This window comes from Corythoichthys intestinalis, chromosome 17 (assembly GCF_030265065.1).
Source record: "Corythoichthys intestinalis isolate RoL2023-P3 chromosome 17, ASM3026506v1, whole genome shotgun sequence".
NCBI classification, from domain to species: domain Eukaryota; kingdom Metazoa; phylum Chordata; class Actinopteri; order Syngnathiformes; family Syngnathidae; genus Corythoichthys; species Corythoichthys intestinalis.
This window is the reverse complement of record NC_080411.1, coordinates 14,705,994-14,729,585: the sequence shown is the minus strand read 5'-3', so window position 1 is coordinate 14,729,585 and position 23,592 is coordinate 14,705,994. Positions and strand designations below refer to the sequence as shown.

The 23,592-nt window shown below is 39.2% G+C and overlaps 2 protein-coding genes across 3 annotated transcripts in view; one reads left to right on the top strand and one right to left on the bottom strand.

Moving 5' to 3' along the window:
* The window catches only part of LOC130905241 (homer protein homolog 1), a 25,574-nt gene extending 6,374 nt beyond the window's left edge, over positions 1-19,200 (bottom strand). The window contains exons 1-9 of one of the 2 annotated variants that reach the window (XM_057818423.1): positions 18,783-19,200; positions 8,731-8,887; positions 6,866-6,997; positions 6,695-6,787; positions 4,478-4,531; positions 2,855-2,997; positions 1,760-1,919; positions 172-282; positions 24-104 (exon numbers count right to left, since the gene is read on the bottom strand). In XM_057818423.1, coding sequence (XP_057674406.1) covers positions 24-104; positions 172-282; positions 1,760-1,919; positions 2,855-2,997; positions 4,478-4,531; positions 6,695-6,787; positions 6,866-6,997; positions 8,731-8,887; positions 18,783-18,787 — 936 coding nt within the window. In that variant the 5' untranslated portion in view covers positions 18,788-19,200. The remainder of the gene's footprint in view (positions 1-23; positions 105-171; positions 283-1,759; positions 1,920-2,854; positions 2,998-4,477; positions 4,532-6,694; positions 6,788-6,865; positions 6,998-8,730; positions 8,888-18,782) is intronic. The other variant, XM_057818424.1, reaches the window with a different exon arrangement.
* si:ch1073-398f15.1 (cardiomyopathy-associated protein 5) lies at positions 18,494-23,592 on the top strand. Its single transcript, XM_057819610.1, has 2 exons — positions 18,494-18,552; positions 21,609-23,592. The coding sequence occupies exon 2, from the start codon at positions 21,649-21,651 to the stop codon at positions 23,590-23,592; it is 1,944 nt and encodes a 647-aa protein (XP_057675593.1). The 5' UTR covers positions 18,494-18,552; positions 21,609-21,648.

Genomic DNA, 23,592 nt, shown 5'->3' with positions numbered 1-23,592 from the left:
TGACGAAAAGAGAAACTGTTCACCTGCAGCTTCTGTGTGAGCGAGTCTCTTTGGGACTGAAACTGGTTGGCACTCTGCACCTCTGCTTTGAGACATTCCAACTCCTGACGAGAGATACGGTCGGGGTTAAAGATCAGGTATCGTGGAGTGAGCGCGGCGCATTGCACGTACGTCCTCCTTGGCTTTGAGAGCCGCCTCCAGCTCCTCGATGGTGCGGTTCAACTCCGTTTTCTCAGATTTCACTGCAGTGTTTTGGCCGCTCACGCACTCCAGCTCTGTCACCTTTGAAGCCATTTGAAAATTTAAAACATTATGCAAAACCCGTAGACTAATGTCTCATAAAAAAATTAAAATGAACTCTGTGAAGTTGGCCCCCGATCAGATGCAAATTTATATAAAAATGGTGTCAATCGTTTGTGCTGCAACGATTTTGTAGATATTATGCTTTTAATTTGTAGTGATGGCGTCATGTAGCCCCCCCAACAACGGCGGAACGGAACCGCACTGGTGCCATTCGTTTGTGCTAGTTTTGTCCTCATTTGTGCTGTAATTTTTTTTGTTTATGCTCCTATCGTTTTATAGATATTGAGATATTAATTTCGAGCGATGACATCACTGGCAGCTTCTCCGTATTCTAACTCCCGTGGCTGACAGAGAGTACCAACTCTCAATAACAGAGGGGTGTCCCAACAACTAGCACAAACGTAGCACAAACAAATGGCACCACTTTGGATCCATTTTACAGTGGGTGCTGCCAGTGACATCATCACTCGAAATTAATAACTCAAACCCCACATTTGCTGTGCTAGTTGTTGGGACACCCCTCTGTTATTGAGAGAGTTGGTACGCTCTGTCAGCCACTGGAGTTAGGATACAGAAGGGTTAAAACGTGTTACAATTGTTGTGCATACAGTTAACATTTATGCTTTGCTTATAATAGTTAGTCACCAAATAGGATAACAATGTCTAGTCAGCCTTTTCCTTTGTCCTGGTCCATGTAGCCCCAATGAAGTCTACTATGTAATCTATTCTATGTTGCTTTCCTACCCTTTCCATCCATTTTTCCCCCTGATTAAAAAGGGTTGCCATTACAGCAACAGGGGAAGGAGCTACCAACCTCCACAAAAGCTACATCTGATTCCTGCATGTTCTTTTTAGCCAAGCTAGATGTACATAAACCTGCTTCAAATCCAACATTTTCTTGGTTCTTTCGAGCCAAGATGCAACATATCTGGACGATGCCAGCGAGAACTACCAACATGGAAGTTTTTGGCCATGGTGACTGCATGGCGACCTTTTTCTCAGCTACTTTTAGCTGGAAGGAGGTGGGTTTTTTTTGGTTTGTTCGGCAAGCTAGATGTATATAAGGTTTCAAAACGAACTTGACATAATTGCTCAAAATAAATACCTCAATTTCTATAAAACGATAACAGCACAAATGGAAATTTGTACAGCACAAACCTAGCACTAATATCTAAAAAACTGTTGAGGCATAAACAAAAAATTTTACAGCACAATCGAAGCACAAAAGAGTGACACCATTTTTAGCCATTTTTTTTAAACAAAACTGGCCACTGGTTGACGTCAGATTGACCTATAAAAGAACTGTAAATGTCTCAAAAACGATAGCAGCACAAACGAAACTTTTTACCACACAAATGTAGCACAAACGTTTGACATTATTTTTTTATAAATTTGCATCTGATGGGGCGCCAACTTCACACAGGTATAAAAAAATTATAACAATAATTTTGCATACTCGTTTGTGAAGCCTCTCCGCCTCCTCTTGGTATGCGGCTAACTGCTGCTTCCACTGCTTGACGTTGGCCGTGGACTCCAGCAGCGCCGCCGTTAACTTGGCGTTGTTGCCCTTCAGCGCTGCCAGCTCGGCCTCTAAGTGCTTCCCGATGCTGGAGGAACTACGGCCGTTCCGGAAGAGACCACACCGACGTTAGCATCACCAATGGACATGCTCAAGCTATTCAATAGCTCTGACGCCATAACATTTTTTTTGTAGACAAAATATTGTCACAAATTATTGCCGCTAAAAACAATTAAACAAATTTAACCAATAATGTAGTGATAATATATCCAAATAAACTACCCACACAAACTATATCAGAAATATCCGTTAAAAAATCCCATTGAAAAACGTGTCATTTGAAAGCTAGCTTAGTGTAGAATAGTGCTGCAACGATTAATCGATTAACTCGAGTAATTTGAAAAAAGATTCGAATTAAATTTTGCTGCTTCGCATATTCATTTAATTAATTAGTTGCGTTTTAATGGTTAATTTTGAAAATGTTTGCATTTAGTTTTATTGATTTGGGTGGATATACTGCCCTCTACTGGCAACAGTGAGCTAATTTTTTTTAATGCATTCGTAATTTAGTTTGTAGGTATATTTAGCTGTTTTTTGAGGAAATATTGAAAATGAACCATTTGTGAAGAGCATTGTTGAAAAAAAAAAAAACATTAAAAAAAACATTACCATTTTATAGCATTTAAGCTAGCGGACTTTTGCGATGTAAATTAGACCATTTTTTTTGTACTTAGATCCTCATTTATTTGTTTTTTTATTCTGTTTGAGGCTCAGCTCAGTTATTTTAATTTTCTTATGTTCTTATCAGATTATTCGATTATTCTAACTAACTAGTTCAACGATTAATCGACTACTAAAATAATTGATAGCTGCAGCTCTAGTGTAGAATATGAAATGGCTAAGAAACCTAACCCTATTTTTCTTCTCTGCCAATTAAGAGGCCATCATAAGCGTTTATTTGATTCAAAATGACTTCCATCTTGGCTAGCAAAGAGATTTTTGAAATATAAATATGTCAGACAAATGTTGAACCTGTGTGAAAAGGGAAGCGCGTTATGGGAAGGCTCGGCCCTGGCCTCCGAAGGCTGAGGCGTGCACGCCGTCGCTCTCTCGTCCTCGGTGCCGTTTACGCTCTCCGCCGTTAGAGGTGACTGTAGAGCGCCGCTGGTAGACTCCTGAGCAAGATACATATACAGCATTAGGGGGGAGGGGGGGGGCCCTCTGGATACCTCACGGTCCGATACAATTTACGATACAAGGCTCACGATAACGATGATCTCATAATATGACGATATCGCAATTATCAATACACGGGTCAGGAAATCATTCTAGAAAACTAATGAACAGAAAAAGTTATTTTCATCCTTTTGCTGTGAGTGTATAACTAGTAGACGTCCAATCCATTTGAAATGGGAGGGTGGCAGCGAATGATCCCTCCCACTTTAAACAGATTTGAAGTCTATGGCCTTCAGTGGCAGCCAATGCCAGGCAATGAGTTCATTTGGGGGTATTTTATGTAATTTCTGGTTGATAAATCTGGTAAACATTAGCATTAAAGCAGACCTTAGCGGACCTTTGCTATGCAAGTTAGCCAAGTGTTGTAAACATTCGCATTATATTACATTTAAGCTAGCAGACCTTTGCTATGAAAGTTAGCCAATTGTTGTAAACATTAGCATCATATAGCAATTATGCTATCGGACTTTTGCGATGCAAATTAGCCAATTGTTGTAAATATTAGCATTATATAGCATTTAAGCTACCTGATTTTTGCTATTCAAGTTAGCCAATTGTTGTAAACATTAGCATTATATAGCATTTAAGCTAGCGGACTTTTGCGATGCAAATTAGCCAATTGTTGTAAACATTAGCAATATATAGCATTTAAGCTAGCGAACTTTTGCGATGCAAGTTAGCCAATTGTTGTAAACATTAGCATTATATAGCATTTAAGCTAGCGGACCTTTGCTTTGCAAGTAAGCCAATTGTTGTAAACATTAGCATTATTTAGGATTCAAGCTACCAGACTTTTCCTACGCAAGTTAGCCAATTGTTGTAAACATTAGCATTACATAAGATTTAGGATAGCAGACGTTTGCTATGCAAGTTGGCCAACTGTTGTAAACAATTGCATTATATAGCATTTAAGCTAGCGGACTTTTGCTATGGAAGTTAGCCAATTGTTGTAAACATTAGCATTATATAGCATTTAAGCTAGCGGACCTTTGCTATGAACGTTAGCCAATTGCTGTATACATTCGCATTATTTAGCATTTAAGCTAGCGGACTTTGAAATGCAAGTTAGCTAATTGCAACAATTCAACAATTGGCTAACTTGCATAGAAACGCTTAATCGACTAACTTGCCCCTTGAGGGGCTCCGTACAATTATGAAGTTAACAATGTTTTTTCAATGGTAATTGGTAATCAACTATCAATAGTTATTGACTAATTTGATCATCTATTAGTGAATGAATGGTGGCAGCCCTCAAACAGAGCGCGGGATCGATTGTCCAAGAAAACGTAACCATGTAGATGAGCATAAGACGATACCGGTCGCAAAACAGGAAGTGATTGTGGGGTGTTCGAGGATTTATAAGAATGATGGGAAGGGTCACCACGGGGCCGGGTAGCGTTTACAATACATGATATGTACCTTCTTGAACAGGGGTTTGTTGGCAGGTAACATGTTCCTTCTGACAGTGCCGCCCTGCGGAGTTGTGGGGCAGGACAGAGGGAGGTACATCGTGTTGCAATTACAATCACATCACTAACTGAGCCAGCAATTCAGTTGAGTACACTGCTGAGGTCTAGTCAGTCCAGTTGAATGTTGGAAATGTTTCTTTTTGCTCACACATCCTGTCCCCAACTTAGTTATACGAGTCGCGTATGGTGACTTGACATTCAAGTTTTCCAAAATGGCAGCCCACACTGAACGAACGAATAAAAAATTTGTAAAAAATAAAATAAAAAAAAACACTTTTACAGACGCTGAAAGACACTTTACAGTTAAAACTAAGGCTACAATGACTAATCGACAAAAATCAATTAATAAATTTGTTGCCTACAAATTTGATTATCGATTTTTACCGGCAGCTATGACCAGTCCCGTTCTCGTCCTTGTTTGTGAGGGTGCGTGCGTGCCAGTGATTAGAGCAGGAGAGAGAGAGTTCACTGCTACACTCAGTTTGAGTTAAGCTATTTATGACGTGTCGAAAGTTGGACTGTCTTGAGTCGTGTGTGTTGTTAGGTGCAGTGTGCCTCCGTCAGAGTAAATGAAGCCAATTGTATTATTAATCTTTGTTGCTGAGACGTTACTACTCAGCACGGAATGCTAAGTTAGTTAGCGAAAATGCTAATCATTGTCTTACATGTCCATTTGTATTGTGTTTTGGTGCAGAATATATTAGCACTTGAGTTATTGTTGGATAGTAAGAAAGTATTTATTTTTGTAAAGAAACCACACACACAAACCCCAGAAGTGGGTACTAACGTGTTACATTTACTTGAGTACCTTTTTGAGAAAAATGTACTCCTAAGAGTAGTTTTACTAAGCCATACTTTTTACTTTTACTCGAGCAGATTTGTGAAGAAGAAACGCTACTCTTACTCCACTACTGTGGGCTACACTAGTCGTTACATTTTTTCCTCTTTATTCCACATATTAGATTTGACTTTTTTTGCCATAGACGCCAGCAGTGGCGCTACCAGTTTCACCAATGAGACGTCTTAATAATAATCACATGATTCCATCATACCAATCAGACTCAAGCTTGCCTTTCTGTGATCACGCCGGCCAGTTCAATCACACGCAGTCTTTAAAGCACTGTAATAATGAAGTATTTTACATAGCACTTTAACCTCTCTCCCAGTTTTTATTTGTCCCCGATTGACCAAGGAAAACCTTGAGATGTTATCCTTTTAGTTTCATAATAGAAAATATGTTTACCCCAGAAGAGGGCACTAATGCTTTCTGGACGAATGATGCTTGATTTCCGTTTTTTGTTTCATTCAACGGAATTCAATGAAACTAGAAAGCCTACTAGACGACTGTATTTATGATGCTACTCGTGACTTGAGTATTAATTTCACCAAATACTGTTTTACTTGTACTTGAGTAAATTTTTGGGATGATTACTTTTACTTATTGTGCTATATAAATAAATTTGCCTTGCCTTGCCTTGCCTTGAGTAATATTATTTTGAAGTAACACTACTCTTACTTGATAAAAATTTATGGCTATTCTACCCACCTCTGATAAACCCATTCATATAACAGCTGTCAAGACAAACTCCCATTCAAACTGTAAATTGTCATACAAAAGAGTGTGCTTTGAAATTGGATTTGGATTGTATTTTCGAACAACTGTTGGATAAAGAACACCGATTCATTACAGTTTGCCTCATCCTTATTCGTTTTTGTTGTTTAGTTTGTTTAAAGAAAATTCTTTGACACTATATCAGCACTTTGGCTACAAGAAAAAAATGTCAAGCAGTAATGGTATTTTTTTATTTGAATGACCAGAATAACTTGTATGATTTGTTTACTGAGAAATTATTTTAATGTTTTATACTCAGAACCTTTTGAAAGTTTTATGTACTTAAAACAGTACTGTTGTAGACAACAGTTAAATCAGGGAGCTGTAATAAAAATACTATTTCAGAAAGTCATCCATTTTGTCTTCATTGTTACTTAAAACATGCCAAAAACTACTTCAAGTTAAATTGTGAAGGTAACTGAAAAAAAGTGTCTTTTACCGATGAATGGTTGAGTTAATCGTCCGATGAATCGATTATAAAAATAATCGTTGCAGCCCTAGTTAAAACAAAGAAACCAGCAAACGACATAGCAAAGGAATGTCCCTGCCGTATACCTGCGAGGGTGTGCTGGTGAGTTCCATCTTTTCTTGAGATTTCTCCTTGGCGAGTCGAGCCGCTTCCTTGAACTCGGCAAACTTTTCCGCAAACTGAAAAATGGGTGAAAAACCCGTTAGAGGTATGCTAATTGAATCTGATGGATTACCAGTTAAAAAGGCATGAAAAACCTTGCTCAGGTGGCTTTCCGACGAGAAGCCCAGCCCGTAGACTGTGTTGGCGCGGCTGTCGGCCCACTGGCCAAACTTCTGAGAGGTTTTGGTGAAGGTCATGTTGGGAGTGATGGTGCTGTTGATCACGGCCTGGTGGCCAAGCACAGCATCACTGTTAGATACGTTTAAGGCTTTGTTGAATTAGTGTAGACCGGAGGTGTCAAACTGTCAAAGACATCATTTTCTCAAACCAAATCGTGGTTCTTATTCCCTTCCGAGAACCATTATGTTTATCAACAAGGACTGACTAATTAACACGACTACTAGAGGTTGTTGTCTTTTTTTCTTTTTTTCTTTTTCATTTCTATTTTTTATGGTGTTTAATAATATGCAGTTTTTTTTTTTTTATTACCGGTAATTTTTTAAATGTTTTTTTAAGGATTTTTCTTTAACCAAGAAGTATTTCCAGTTTTGTTGTGTCTTATGACATAATGGCAATAATAACTATTCAATTCTATTTACATTTATTAATAAAAAAAAAAAAAAGGAAATAATATTGTTTTTTTTTTCATACTTTAAAAAAATGTTTGATGAAAAAAAAAAAACAGCTTCGTCTCTTTTTATTTCTCAATATAATTTTTGGAAAAACAATCTTGTTTTTATTCATGCATTTATTGTCTAATTTTTTCTAAGGATGAAAAAATAGGGGAGAAAAACCTACCGTATTTTCCACACTACAAAGCACTCCTAAAAGCCTTCAATTTTCTCAAAACTGTGCCTTATAATAAAATGTGCTTTATATATGGATCAATATTTGTTAATAATGGCATAACAATCCCTTTAGCGCTGCTCCATCTAGTGGATGCATAACGCAACCTCAACTACTGCTACAACGCCTTATAATTAAAAAAGGTCATTCATTGAAGGCGCACCTTATACTCCGAAGCACCTTATAGTGCAGAAAATACGGTATTCTAACTAGGCATGTACGGTTCAGGTTTTTTCAAGGTATGAAAACGTCACTGTTTCAAAACTACTAAAATTTTCCGTCATACCGTCGTACAGTATTAGCTATTTTTTATGTCCCAAAAACGCAGCGAGCAATGGCTTGTGTATAATGTGTAAGTAATGATACGAGTCATACACATGCATCTCTTGCGCTCACTCTCCATTAATATTGAACTTAATTGATAGTCGTGGTGGTAAATGAACCCAGAAAAGGTGAACATACTCACATACCTGCATCACAACTTATACTGATTGACAAAAATGTAGAAAACGAGCCTCTAAAAATGTTGAGATGGAGCTTTAAAGTCAGTGAAGTGCCTGCAATACATTTTAATTTTATTTAAAAGTATTTTTACTTTTTTATGGAAAATAATTATTTTCTAATGTTATAATAATTATAATGTTCAGGAACTTGAGCTGTGGGTTCACTCTATAAGTTCTATTTATTTCAATTTTATTTAAAATATTTGTCATTTTAACATTATATTCAAGTTGATTTTCCAATTTGCAAAAATGTGAAACATTTTTTTAAAAATCCTGTTCAATGGCAATAAAAAATGAACCCATACATCTCAAAATAACGCATATTAGAGCTATTGATTGCAATACCATGATACCGTGAAGCCGTTATATTTTTGCTTAAGTTCATCATACCGTCAAAATCACATCCTGACACATGCCTAATTCTGACTTTTATTGAAACTGAGTTACTCTCACGGGCCACACAAAATGATGTGGTGGGCCAGATGTGGCCCACGGGCCTTTGGTTTGACACCTATAGTCTAGTCTTTCTCATTTTCTGAAAACGTTTAAACAGAACTTGGGCAACTACACTTTAAGCGAACAACTTGCAAGTATATTTATCGAAACCAGACCTTGGATCCCTCCAGGCTGATGATTCGATAGACGTTCCTGGTGCTGTCAAAGAAGTAAGAAACCGTGACGGCCTGTTTGCTGGTGGCGAGCCAATTCTTCTTGGTCGTAGGGTCAATCTGGAAGATGTGCGCCCGCGTGCTGAAGATGGGCTGCTCACTGCACAGGGACAGAACGACAGAAGCCAATGATGCAAAAACAGATAGTCACATGCAAAAATATGTGATGAGGTAGTGGTGACGATATACATCATCAAATTGATATAAAATGGCATATCGTCATGAGGATCTAATTAAACTCACATTCACCTCATAGCAGGCAGAAATAATAGCAGGTCATTAAATCAAATGTCATTCAAACTCATGGTTTTAAAACAAAATCAAAATGATCACATAAAACCAAACTAGCATAACCAGCAAATAATGAAACAACTGGAGCAGTAACTGAAGAAATAATGACCACAGATGAACTTTGAACGTTACAGTTTACAACTGCCGTGGGAATTTTTAGAATGACCCCCAAAAATTTTCCATTCGCTCATCAATGCTGGTTTTTTAAAGAAAATTTATTTGACCAAATCGCATCATTACACATAAAAAATTCCAGGACGGTAAGGGGCATAAAAGTTGTATATAGAATAGAGCAGGGCAGTAAACCGAAAATTTACCGTTACCGAAATTCTTCACGATGACCGACGTAATTTTGACCATGTCGGTAAATTCGGTAAATTAATAAAACAAGAAAATATAGTCTTTTCATCCCGCTTTGACTCTGTGTTGTTCGGCTATGTTCATTCCCCTTTAAGAAAGCAGACAGTGTGCTTACGTATGGAGTCACGTGGTTTTCAGGAAGCCAAACAAACAGAAGCCCGGTAGGCTAACGCTACAAGTAAACGGGATGGAGTCGGGCTTAAGTTAGCTTCGCCAAACTTTCACCCGACATTAAGTAAACTCTTGCTGGGTTCCAGACGGGCTTTCACCCGCTGTCCTCCCTGGTTCTTACGATTTCAGGAGAGGATGCTTTCAGTGCTGTCTTCTGGTAGCCAAGTCACAGGCTAACGCTAGCGGCTAACAGTACACTTTTTTTTTTTTTTTTTTTAAATGACAAATGAACGTGATGGAGTCGGATAGCGGCTCTAACCTTGTCGAAACGAGTGCGTGGACTGGGCACGGACTTCATGTAGCAATCATTATGTCGCGTTATTTGGTATCTCTGTGTGATTTCTCTGAAAGCTTGCATGATGGTCAAGCACTCGGCGTAAAGTATAATCCAACAGTGAAGCCTATATATATATATGACAGTTTAATGGCCACAGCTATTTTTCTGTATGTGTTTGCTTGATTCTGCCATCATAAAATCTTAAATGTTTCGTTGGCATCAGAGCAATACAGCTTTAATCTGGTTGTGTCTGTGTGGGGGGTGCATGTTTTAAAAAATGTTGTGGAAAAATAAACCTGAAACCTTGACGTAAACACTTGTGTTGAATAATTATGTCACAGCAGCCATTACCAATAAGTTGTCTGAAGTGTATTGTTAAAGCTGCAAGTCATTTGTGTTAGAATGACATGTTTGCACAGTCGTCAACTCGTCATATTGGTTTTTATAATGTTGTACATTTTTCAAGTCATACAAGCTGTTGTTATAAATGTTCACACTAGAATTCTTATTGTTTACAAGATTTTTTTTAATACTTAATGTTTAGATTGCATGTGCAATTGTTAAATTGAAAGCTGGTAAATACATTTAACGAGAAACGGTTAATTTGTATTCCATGCATTGATTCAAATTTTCAAATTATATAACAGTCCGCTTGGGCGAATTTATCGTCATTTATCGTTATCGAGGTAAATCTGCTGAATTTATCGTGATACGTACTTAAGGCCATATCGCCCAGCCCCAATACAGAATTTGCCAAAAACGTACGGTTCCCCCCATGTACATCATTTCCCCTTCATTTTCATTGGCAGGAAAACATAGGTGTTTTTTTATTTTTGACCGCTTACCATTTACAGTCCATTGACATTCAACTGGGGCCCATGTAAGTCAGTGCCATTGACAACAATGTACGTCCAAATTTCCCATTCATTTTCAATGGCCTGTGTGTTTGTGATTTTTGACCCCCAAAAAAAAAAAAATCAACATTCCATTCAACTGGCGCACAAGTTAGTCGATTCCATTGACAGCCAAGCTCCAGGACGTGTCCCCAAAATGTCCTGAAATCAACAGGAAAATTACTTTATATCAACAGGAGGTGTCTCCCAAATGTCCCCAAATCAACAGAAAGTGACCTGAATCATTTGGGTCTACCACAGCAAAGCCCCATCGTTATTTCTCCAGAAATGGCAGTTTCTAGTTTGGAAAGCTATCCCAAAGTTTTTTGGCTTTAAATTGCTTCTTTTTTGGACTGTATTTCACTACCCAACCTAATATTTTAATCATATCCATGCACTTGTTTTATCTATGTGGCAAATTAATAATGAGAAAAGAGTGTGTGTGGTTTGTCATAGTATGTTTTTTGTTTTTTTTCATCAAATGATTAAAAAAATACACTATATTGTGGCATATCATTATCGTGATGGAGGATTTTTCTCATATCGTAGACCACAAGGATCTGGAAATCTGTAAAAAATAATTGTTAGGGACGGCCCTAGTTTGTCGAGCAAGTATTTGTTTTAGCCTTTGGCAGAGTCAGTACGACTTCTTCGACTTGAGTCAAGAAAAACTTTGCAATAGTGTAACTATTATGCGCCAAGCGGTCATGATGTCATGTTTCCAGCACAGTCTGGATCCAAATGTGACCTTGTGTTTTGTGCGAGGCCATTGTTCAAGCGTAATCCCTTTTCCCTGCCTAATGAAAAGCACTATCGCATACAGAATCCACTGGACTGTTGCGATGAGGACTGAGGATAGCTGGGCTGACCCAAATGTCGGAATTTAGAAAGGGTTCTGAGCAATGCTAGTTTGAAGGTCTTGTGACTACGGGTGTGACAATTTTTCGAGAAGGTCATATATTGCGATACTTTGTAGCTCAAAAAGTTATTGATATTCAGCAACAGGTTGCTAAAAAAAATCATTAGAATAGTGTCTACGTTAGCTCACTGGCTGCCATTGAACAGTATTGGCTGTCCAGCGCCGTTGATGGCACTGAAACCAGTGCATGTATTGTGGGCATTTACAGGTCACTTTCTGTGATTTTGAGTCACTTGAGTGACCTGTAAATGCCCCAAAATAAACAGGAAGTTGCCGATGAACAGAAAGTGACCCGGGAATGCCCCACAATCAACAGGAAATGACCCAGAATGTACAGAAAGAGAGCCAAAAGCAATAGGAAGTTATTGGTTAACTCATTTGCGCCCAAAAACATATACATACGTTCTAATTTTAATTGTTTCAGTGTCCCAAAGATGTATTTATACGTCTTTTACGTTTTTTTCATAAGAGACACTTCTGGGTTCTGATTCAACTGAGCTTCAAAGCACAAAGCTGAAAATCCATTTTAAAGCAATAAAACTGGCCACTGGAGGCAGTTGCGCATTTTGTAAGACCTGCAACCTGATTAAACGGCAACGAATGGCCGGGCCACACAGCCAGGACACCAGCAGAAGGATGCCAGGCAGCGGATGACCGAGCAGAACAACCGAGAGGACGCCCGGGATGCCAGGCGCTGGACGACCGAGCAGAACGACCGGGACCACCAGTGCAGCGGATTATGTCGTTGACTCCGTGCTGCTCGCCGAGCAGACCCCGCAGAGACTCAAAAAAATACGTCTTTATGAGACAGGCGGCGATGAGGGAAAAGTAAACCCAGCTATCGCAGCCACAACAGCGTCATCTTAGTTATTTATGTGTAAATAAATTGTTACTTTGCTATCAAAACCTCTATTTGTCTTGTTGTTTATGTTATTTTGTAAAAAGTAAACATTATTCAGATGTTTGGGATGTAACTAAAGCAAAAAATAGCTGTGTTAAAGTCAAAGTTATGTTTGAAATGTATGCTTTCACAAAAAGCTCAACATTTGAAAATTGCTCAGACTAAGCTATTTTCTAATGCTGATTTCTAAAGAATAGAAGAAGATATGAACTTACTTTTTTCCCTGCTGAGAGAAAAGAGTCTAATCTTTCTTTTGGTGGGTTCCATGTTTATATAGCAATAGAACAGAATTTTCTGTGGGCCTTGCATAATCAGTCAAAATCCAGTAAAACGGCCAGGAGCGAAGGGCCTTGCTCCAGTAAAAATGGCTGGGAGTGAATGAGTTAATATACCCCGAAATCAACAGGACGTTACTGGAAATGCCCCCAAAATCAACAGGAATGTACTAACCACTTTAGCATGCTATAAAACATTGGCAGTTTTCAGATGACTTCAAACATGAAAACTCGCCGATTTACAGCATTTGCAAACGATGCGAAGAAAAAAAAGACAAAATCTATTACTGACACCACATGCGGCTTATCGGACGTACTTCCGGTGAACATTTCAAAATAATAGCAAATCATGTTCAACATCTAAATCAAGATTTCTGGAGTTAATCTCACATTCTACACTAAGAATAGCTTTAAAATGACACCCATTGTGCTGACATGCGCATTTTGCAGGACAAGTTTGGATCAAATCAACACTTTTGATGGGCTTTAATTGGCACTAGGGGTGTGACAAAATATTGAAATGGTGATATATCGTAATACTTTGTATCCCAAAAGGTTATCGATATGCTCCTGCCAAGAATCGAGATATCGTTTTAAAAAGGTGTCAAAGTTAAAAAAAAAAAATATATATATATATATATTTTTTTTTTAAACGGAACCAACAAGTTGTTATCAAACTCTTCCACCGTAATACAACCCCTAGCAAAAAGTATGCAATCACCAGTCTCGAACGAGCACTCACTTAGACATTATATCATGTAGAACAAACTCGGATAAAAAGCTTGAAAAAATAATGAATTAGTTCAAAAGTGCAACTCTTTAGCATTCCGAAACACTAAAAGAAATGAATAAAATAACATTGTGTTGGTCAGTAAATGTTAATTTTATAGAGCAAGTGCAGGGAAATATATATGGAATCACTCCATTCTGAGGAAAAAAATATGGAATCATGAGAAACAAACAAAGAAATAACAATCAAAACACATATCTAGTATTTAGTAGCACCACCTCTGGCTGTTATGACAGCTTGCAGTCTCTGAGGCATGGACGTGATGAGTATTCTTCATCAATTTGGTACCAACTCTCTTTGATTGCAGTTGCCAGATCATCCATGCAGGTCGGAGCCTTGCTGTGGCCCATTATTTTCAATTTCCACCACAGGTTATCAATGGGGTTGGGATCTGGGCTATTTGCAGGCCATGACATTGACTGGATGAGTCTTTCTCCAAAGAATGCTTTAACAGTTTTAGCTCTGTGGCATGATGCATTGTCATCTTGGAAAATGACAAAACATGTTTTCAATTGAAGGGATAAGAAAGCTGTCTAAAATTTCAATGTAAACTTGTGCATTTATTGAAGATTTAACCACAGCCATCTGCCCAATGCCTTTGCCTGACACGTAGCACCATATCATCAAGGACTGAGGGAATTTTGATGTCTTCTTCAGGCAATCATCTTTGTAAATCTCACTGGAACGGCACCAAACAAAAGTTCCAGCATCAACACCTTGTCAAGAGTCAAGAATCTGCATTGGACAAGGTGTCAAGAGTCAAGAATCTGCATTGGACAAGGTGATGGTGCTGGAACTTTTGTTTGGTTCTGTTCCAGTGAGACTTTAAATGGCCCAAAATTACCTAATTGCCTGGCATTGACTGCTACTGACAGCCATAGACGTTCAATCCGTTTGAACTGGGAGGGAGGCAGCGAATGAACGTTCATTCGCTGCCATCCCTCCCACTTCAAACGGATTGGACGTCTACTAGTGATAAACTAATTCCAATTCACACTAGAAGCTTGTTTTTCTGTTAATTAGTTGTTTGTAGAATATCCTAGAACGATTTCCTGACCAATGTATCGATAATCGTTGTATCGCCATATCGTCAGATCGTTATTGTGAGCTTTGTATCGCATATCGTATCGTGAGGTATCAAGAGGTTCCCACTACTAATTGGCACACAACAAAAATGGTGTTGGGTTTCTCACCCATTTCCTATTCTGCACTTAGCTAGCTTTCAAATGACTCGTTAAGCATTGTGTGTGCATTTTTAGAATATGTATTATCTTTAATATGGTTTGTTTTATTTAAGGATAAAAATTTATTGCATTTGAATGGGTGATTTTGTAGGATGCAGTGTCACTACATTAGTGGTTGAATTAAAAAAATAATTAGAATAATATCGCATATCGGCAACAATTTATGATACAATATATCGCCTCCTAAAATTTGTTCTCGCGACAAGCCTAATTCCGAGTGAAGATTTTGAAAATAAATGCTCATCATGTCGGCCTCGAGATGGGCTCTACACCAGCGTAATTCTAAATAATCTGAGTGCAAAACACGCGGCCGTTTTGGCAGCCGTAAACCGGCATTACTTGCTTAGATGCTGCATCTCCATGGCAACAGGAAACGTGCCACATCTCTCTTTCTCTTTAACCCTCCCGCAAAAAACTTAGTGAAGCTTAATACGTTCGTTCAATAGCATTTGTGCATGTATTTTAAGGCATTTGTGTTTCTATGAGAATTCAAGAAAAAACATTTTGTGTTTTTTTGTTTTTTTTACTACAATTATATAGGCTTTCAAGAAAAGTTTAAAAACTGTGATTTAAAAATGAGTTAAAAATGAATTTGAAAAGTTAATTTGAAGTAGCGACAGCTGACAGGTATGATTTAGAAACACTGTATTTTAATGATTGCAGCAAAATTTTGTTTTTCCAGGTTTGCTTAGGTGATAATTAGCTGGGATTAGGGCTGCAGCTATCGATTCTTCAGGTAATCGATTAATCTATCAATTAGATAGTTCGAATAATCGGACTACGGACATTTAATGCGTTGCAGAATACATTTTAGGAGATATAAAACAAAGAAACAAGTGTTTATGCCGGCAAAAACATTTATTTTGGCATATTAAGATTGCACTTTCAAAAGAAATTAAAATGCGAATCCAAAATAAAATTCCTGAGTGTTTCTTCAAACGATACAGAATTGCACTTTCATTTCACAAGAGGAATAAATGCATTTAAAACTAATTTAAAATACCCAAGTTTAGCTTCAAACAGTAAAAAAAAGGAATGACGATCCAAATATGACCAAAGAACAATTGGCTAACTTGCATAGCAAATGTGTACTAGCTTAAATGTTATACAATGCTAACTTTTTTTTTTACAAAGCTCTTAACAAATCATTCAGACACATTTCCACAAAAAACTCCGAAACTAAATAACGAATGCATAATCAACCCTTATGTTGCTCTTAACAGGCAGCAGCTGGATTCAGCTATGTTAGATGTGTTACGGCATATTCACTGTTTAGAGAGGGCAGAATCAAAACTAAATGCAACGCTTTCAAAACAAACCATTACAACATCACTCTAATTAAATGAATCCTCAAAGCAGCAGAATTTGATTCAAAGGTTTTTTTCCTAATCTAATTACTCGACTTAATCGATTAATCGTTGCAGCACTAGCTGGGATAGGCTCCCCCGCGACTCTCATGAAGATATGCAACACCGAAGACGAATGTATGTTTAATTCTCTTGTTTGTACATTTCAATTTTAAAATCAACTTACCATAATTTTCGCATTATAAGGCTAACCTGACTATAAGCCGCCACCCACCAAATTTGACACGAAAACGGCATTTGTTCATAGATAAACCGGATTGGACTATAAGCCACAGCTGTCCTCTCTATATTATGGAATATTTACATCAAAACATATCAACCGGTAACACTTTATTTTACAGTGGCACCATAAGACTGTTATAAAACCAAATGAACCACCATGAAGCTTTGAACAGATTGGCTGCAAAGCTTCATTGCTTCAAGAAGCTTCATTTGGTCATCACAGTTTTCTTTGGGGAGACAGTCAACCTCAGCTGCCACCTGCTGTCAACACCTAGCATGCATTGCCGTGCTACAGATGTAAATAACAAATCAAAATTCATGTTCTGTGCTAATTATTTCTTCAGTTACTGTTCTAGTTGTTTCATTAATTGCTAGTTATGGTATTTGGTAACACTTTATTTGACAGTGGCACCATCAGACTGTCATAAGACCACCATAATTATGACATGACACTGCCATGAGCATTAATGACTTGCCCGATGACACAAAATGACATCTGTCATAAGCAATTATCTTCCTTTTCAATGGATGTAAAAGATCCGAGCTGGACATAAACAGAGTAAACCTTTATTTATGAACTAAAACTTTTGAGTTTTAAATAAGAAAACATTTAACTTTTAGTAAAACTAGGCTAAGTTCTTCTCAACGAAAACGCGACGAAGACGAACAAAGTTTGACGTGAAAATACGACTTTTACTAATTAGTATTTTCATCCGAATGGAAGATGCCAAAAACAACAAGGTTTGTACATGTCAATTAGAAAATCAACTTCCACTAGGTGTAGCAATCAGCTTGAAGATAGCCCACTTTGCCCTGTGAGAGAGAGCGAACATGCCCCAAGTAAGACTTTAGAATGTGTGTTGAAATAGGTTGAAGTGTTTTTAATCGGTTTATGAACGTTCAATACATCCCAGAGGAGTAAAAGTCATTTAAAACTACCAAGGGTGGATCAGTTGATACAAATCACTTTTGTTACCAGAGAAGGGTCATCTGACTCTAATCAGCATATCTTTTGTGAGCATGGAGGTCCTCATTAGTCATTCCCATTCACACTTGCAAAACCACAGGGTTGGTTTACTCCAATCAGCATCTTGAGTGTTTGCAGGGCAGGACTGCCTTGGCTTTGTCAGACAGTGGACCGCTCAGGCAGGCAATCGGCCGGACAACCTTTTTACAGTATATACTGTATACTGAAGCTTGTGTTTGCTGTGACAAAACATCTATTTGAGCTGCTGTGGAAGGTTTTTTTGGTCATTGTGTGCTTCACCGTAATAAACTGTGAACCTTGACAACTGAATGTTGGACTTGTCAAGATAAAGTAAAGGTGCTTGATGGGATTTGTCCCAGATTTTCCAACACTAAATTTCCTAAAATGTAGACCAGGGGTGCCCAAACCCAGTCCTCGAGAGCCCCTATCCAGCTTGTTTTCTGTGTCTCCCTCCTTTAACACACCTGAATCAAATGATCAGCTCACCAGCAAGCTCTGCAGCAGCCTGATAACGATCCTGATTAGTTGATTCAGGTGTGTTAGAGGAGGGAGACATGGAAAACAAGCTGGATAGGGGCTCTCAAGGACCGGGATTGGGCAACCCTGATGTAGACAGTCTGGTTTTGCTACAGTTCTGGGTGCTATCTTCGTTTTAATGCCACATGGCCCTCTTGTCATTTTTACAGTAACCCAGGAGGTAACATGTCTGGATTTGCAAATATTCAAGATGCTAATTGCAGCTATCCAGAGTAAAACCCCACCCCCCTTCACACCTAGGCTGCTTGATTTCTCGTTTGAGTGGTCTAATGTTCGACAAAGCAAAGTAGTCAATTTAGTATCAGGGTCATTTGACGCCTTTCTGGTATTTCTCTATAGCCAAAAAAAACCCGGGACTTCCAGTATTAAAAAGGTTTTGTATGTCTATCGCAAATTTTCGTCTTTTGCTGGAAGTCTGAAACGCACCCCACGCGTTAAACGGGGGTTTCCAGACAATCAAACCGACTTTGACAGCCCGCAAACAACCCTGAGTTTCCATGCACGAGCACGACCCTGGCACAAGAGAATGTGTGAGTCTGTGAGTGGATTTATTGACAGCTGCTGTCCTCACGAGCGGCTTTAATCTCCTGTGAGCATTTATTAGCGAGCAAGCTGTGGCTCGCTTGCTAGGCTAGGCTAGGAAAAGCTCCGCGGGCTGTCCATGGCTTAACATGCTTGACAGCGACGCGCAGAAATGTGCAGCGGTGAATAAAAACAAACCGTACTCGTGTTGTAGCAGATAAAAACAAATAAAACGAACCCCATGGTTGCTGGTGTAGTCCCGAGTGGTTCCGAAGACACTCCCCTCCAGCCGACGCCTCTCCGCCTCTCTCCTCGCTCACTCTCGGAAGCCCGGTTCACTCCGACATGGCTTGACTTGTTGGCGGCCGTGGGTGCATGCGTGCCCGGACGCGCATGATGATAATGACCGGGAGCCCGCCTCCTCGCTCCTCCGCCCGGTTAGCACCTGCTAACACCTGATAGCATCGCGCGGCTCGGCTTTCTCAGGGGCCACTCGACCGGAATTGAATTGAAATGACCTTTCCAATTTGTTGAAGTAAAATGCACTCAAACGAGGTGATAACTATGATTCTTTTTCATGTTGAAATAGACGCCGTATAAATTGCGAGGTGCTGTCCTGCACATCCATAACTAGCTTGATGGCTAGTAGTGGGTATCATAAGTGCAGACAGATACCATATATGTTGGCTAAACGTGTAAAGGCGGAATAAGTAGCTAGCGGCCATCTTGCGTCGGGAAAGCGGAGCGATTTTCTCCACTAAACTACTCTGAACTCGCTGAATTTTTGACGGATTTACAAACGGTTTGCTTTATAACAAACTATGTTGACGTGACTTTCATTCTTGCTGGATTTTGAAAAATATATTTTTTAAGTATGCAGTTTTCTTACTGAAAATTGAGGGTTTATGAAAAGCTTAGCCATTTGAAAATTTAGCAAATCATTCGCATTTAAAAGTGCATAATCCATTTATTTTAATTCTCGATAGCCGATAAGTGATGACGCCAGTCCCCATTGGAGTACAGAGTGTGGCAGACATCTAGTGTTTATTAAATTATATCTATAAGTGGAGAAACGTAAACGAGTGACATCACCGCGTAATATTTGACGCTGGATGTGATTGGCTCGATGAATGTACAGTGATCCCTCGCTACTTTGCGGCTCAACTTTCGCGACCTCAATCCATCACGGATTTAAAAATATATAAAAAAAAAACATTCATTTTCCGAGCCGCTTATGATATTATGATATACAAGAGTTCTAAAAACATATCTATGTACATTTTATTTACATCTATGTATGTACCCTTAAACACACACATATATATAAATTATACATTATTTTATGTATGTTATTTTTATCATTAATATTTTATTTAAATGTTTCAAACTATCATTTAATGTTTTAATGATAACATATGCATTTATAGGGTTTTATATACACTTATGGATATTATATGTCAATATATACACACAAAAAATTAAATGGAAGATGGTGACACTACTTCACGGTTTTTCACTTTACACAGTTGGTTCTGGTCCCAATTAACAGCGATAATCGAAGGATCACTGTCTTTGAGTTTATATTGTAAAACAAATCAATTGCTGAAAAATTTGAGGTTTGTGACTATTCCTAATCTAAATTTACATGAGTTGTACAGTTCACATTTACGTTAACATGTCAGTTATATTGCTTTCTTCCGTATATTTATGCCTCGACTGAATTTTTTTGTTTTCACTTTGTATCACTGCCCCCCCCCCCCCCAAAAAAAAAAAAAAAACAGTAACGTTGCTAAAAATTAATAGATTTTGTAATCTATGCCAGCAAGTTTTAGTGACAGGGAGAACAATTCAATGCACTTCCACTAGATGTCAGAAGATGTCAAAGTGTTTATTCTGTTGAAATTTATACAACATAATGCTTACCAGATTTGTGAGAAAATTCAGCTGACACCATCAATATGTCAGCATAGCCTACATTATTTTGGAGATTTTTATTTTTTTTTGCTGTCGGTAGTGCAATGGTTCCGTAAAGATTATAAACACTGCATCAAGTAACATTTCAACACCCTAAATCTGTCTGACTTGGCAACTAAGATGGCTGTGGTGGGGTGGTTGTTTTTAGCAAAAGGTCAATTGGCAAAATAAGGCTGGAGTCATGTCCTCCATCTAGCGAATGGCTCGCATGAAACACGGGAAGACCGGTTTTCAATTTCAAGAATACGCTGAGCAGGAAAACTCAAGTGAATATGTTTACAACGTGAAGGGCAGAGCAGAGACATTAAGAGAAAAACATCATCAGAGAGACGATGGAGGATTTCACAGGGGATGACGACGTTGACGCAGAGATGCAAATTCTGACGTTGGACGACGCCAGCAAGCCAGACATTTATGCCGGTGATGAAGTGGAGAACCTTCAGAAGAGGTTGTCTGAATCACATTATTTGTTATGTTTATGTATTTTTTGTATGAATTGTGACTATTTCAGATTTACTTGTGTGCAAAATCCAGGAAAATTCATAGAATGATAAAATTCTTGAAACTGCGTAACATGCGCTGTCACGTCAGTAAAATATTACATCATAAACATACATGTGCAACATGATTATGGCGTAAATAAATGCTTAACAGCACGGGGAACACATTAACGTTGCAAGATCAACATGCAGTCGAGTTGAGTGGAGCCACATGGTAGGATGTGTGCGAGGAGAACTTTCCTTTGTGCGCGTCCCTGACCAAACGTAATTAGATACTTCTTTCTTTATAGAAAGTTTTTTGTGTTTACTTTGGACCTGATGTATGCGCAGAACTGCAAAGTTGCAATTTCTGATGGGTGCAAAATCTGACAGAACACCGGCTGGATGGATTCCAACACCATCCATGAAGTGGGCCGGTCTTTCAATAACTCCCGGGCCACTCCATCCCCCAGTATGCTCCTGATTGCGTATAGTGTATATAGGAGATAGTTTAAAATACTGTTCATATGAAGGGATCGTTTGTAAGGGATAGAAAAACTTGTGAAAACTTGGAAAAATCATAATCAGCGTTGTTTCATTCTCTCCTTCAGTTTACGCGAAGCAGTCTGCGACGACAACATATGTCCGAGGATGCAGTGCCTGGTCATGGATGCCTCCTTCTCAATGGTCACCATGCAAGGTGAGGACAGTGGGATTGCCTGGGAGACCAACCAGAGTTGCTGCTCCATACCAAAGGTACCTGAAGCCAGGAAACCCGCCGAGGAACTCCTCCTTCCAGCCTTGACAACACCTTGCCCGTCTGGCTCTAATCCAGCAGGAAAAATTATCTTCGTTATGGATGAGGAAATGATGTCAAGACGGAGGAAAACTAAAGCAGAAGGGCAAAAGAAAGAGAAAAGTAATGACATCTCAGAAGGGCTAGTGGGCATTTCTCCACTAACTATGAAAGAAGACGGAGAAAAAGTTGTTGGTGATGATATGCAGCTAAGCATTTTTAGTTTGGTGTCTGAAGGCTCAGAAATCCTCAACATGGTTGTTCCTCACGAACTGGCGACTGTGGATGAAGAGGAGAGCATGGGAATGGCAGACAACCTTTCTTATCTGGAGAAGCACTCGGCCTCGAAAGCTGATGAAGTTTTTGACCAGGACAGCGAGCCAACAGCAGATTCCTCGGTGGGATCAGGTGAAGAAATTAAATCTGCACTGCTTCCTGGATTAAGTGTCACAGATCCACCAGAACCTCCTGTAGCAAAGATTCCAGGAACTGAAGCTGCTTGTAATGTGGACGACTTTGAAGCATTCTCCTTGAGTGAAAACCATACACCAGGAAGTCCTGCAGTGGTACCACCTGAGCGTGAGGTCTCTAAACACCAAACTCTCACAAAGGAACCAGCGCAGCTTCAAGACGCAGCGATAATTGATCACCACAAAAGTCTAGATGTGGTTAATCCAGAATCTCTCACTAGCGAGCTTCTCGAGGAATTCTTTTACAGTGGTTCTGACAACTACGTCAAGAGACATAACTTGGATGGAGAGGATGAGGCCAAGCTTTCTCAGAGTCCTTCCAAACACAATGGATCAACCTTGTTCGGAAGCCAAGAGGGCATCTTGACTCCGGTCTTCCTGCCTGAAGGGCCTCCCAAGATTATCGATCCAGTTTTGTTAGAGGAACCGAGAGCCATGGCTTTCCTATACAACGACCTGTACGAGGACGCAGTGGGAAACTCGAAAAAGGACGATGAGACAGAAAGTGCCGCCTCTGAAAAGTCATTCCACAGCAGGCATTCGGATCGGGAGGCCAGGGGCTACCTGGAGAAGTATGTCCTCATAGATGAGACTTGTGTGGTGGAAGAGCAACCAGTTCTTGAGGAAAAGACTCCACTTTTAAATCAGGTTTCTGCAGATTTTATATCCACACACCCCCAATGTAAAATGCCAATCTCATCCGAGGATGAAATTACAGATTTCTTCAGGAAAAGTGCCAGTTCTTCTCCATGTGACAAGCCTTTCCCTATTTCCGAAGAAGGCGACAGCAGTCCGTCAAGTATAAATACCATCACACAAACAGAAGTAAAAGACACTGGAATCCCGGAAGACCCGCTTAGCGTCCTTGAGACTTCCTTTGAACCTTACTGGGATGAGTCTGATGATGACGCTCTGATGGATTCCGATACACAAATGTGGCTACAAGAGCCAGAAGTGGTAAAACCATGTCCTCCTCCCAGGAGAAAAACTGCATCAGCCCTGAAAGATAATCTCGCCTTAACACCTCTGACCCTAGCAGATAGACATGTCGAGGAAGAACAACCAGAGGAAGCGGTGGAGTCAGTCAAGACGACTGACCAGGGAACCGGAAACCAAGCTGTCCAGATCCCGTGTGATGTTCCTTCAATAGTCACTACATGCAACAAAGACATTACTGATCCAAAACCATCCGACAAAGTGGACACTGAAGTGGCTTTAACCCTGACGCAACCTGACGCATCTGAATCAGAAAAGGTTTATCCTGAGAAACAAGACGATTTGCCAACTTTGCCAACCAAGTCAGCAAAAACAACTTGTACAATTCTTTAG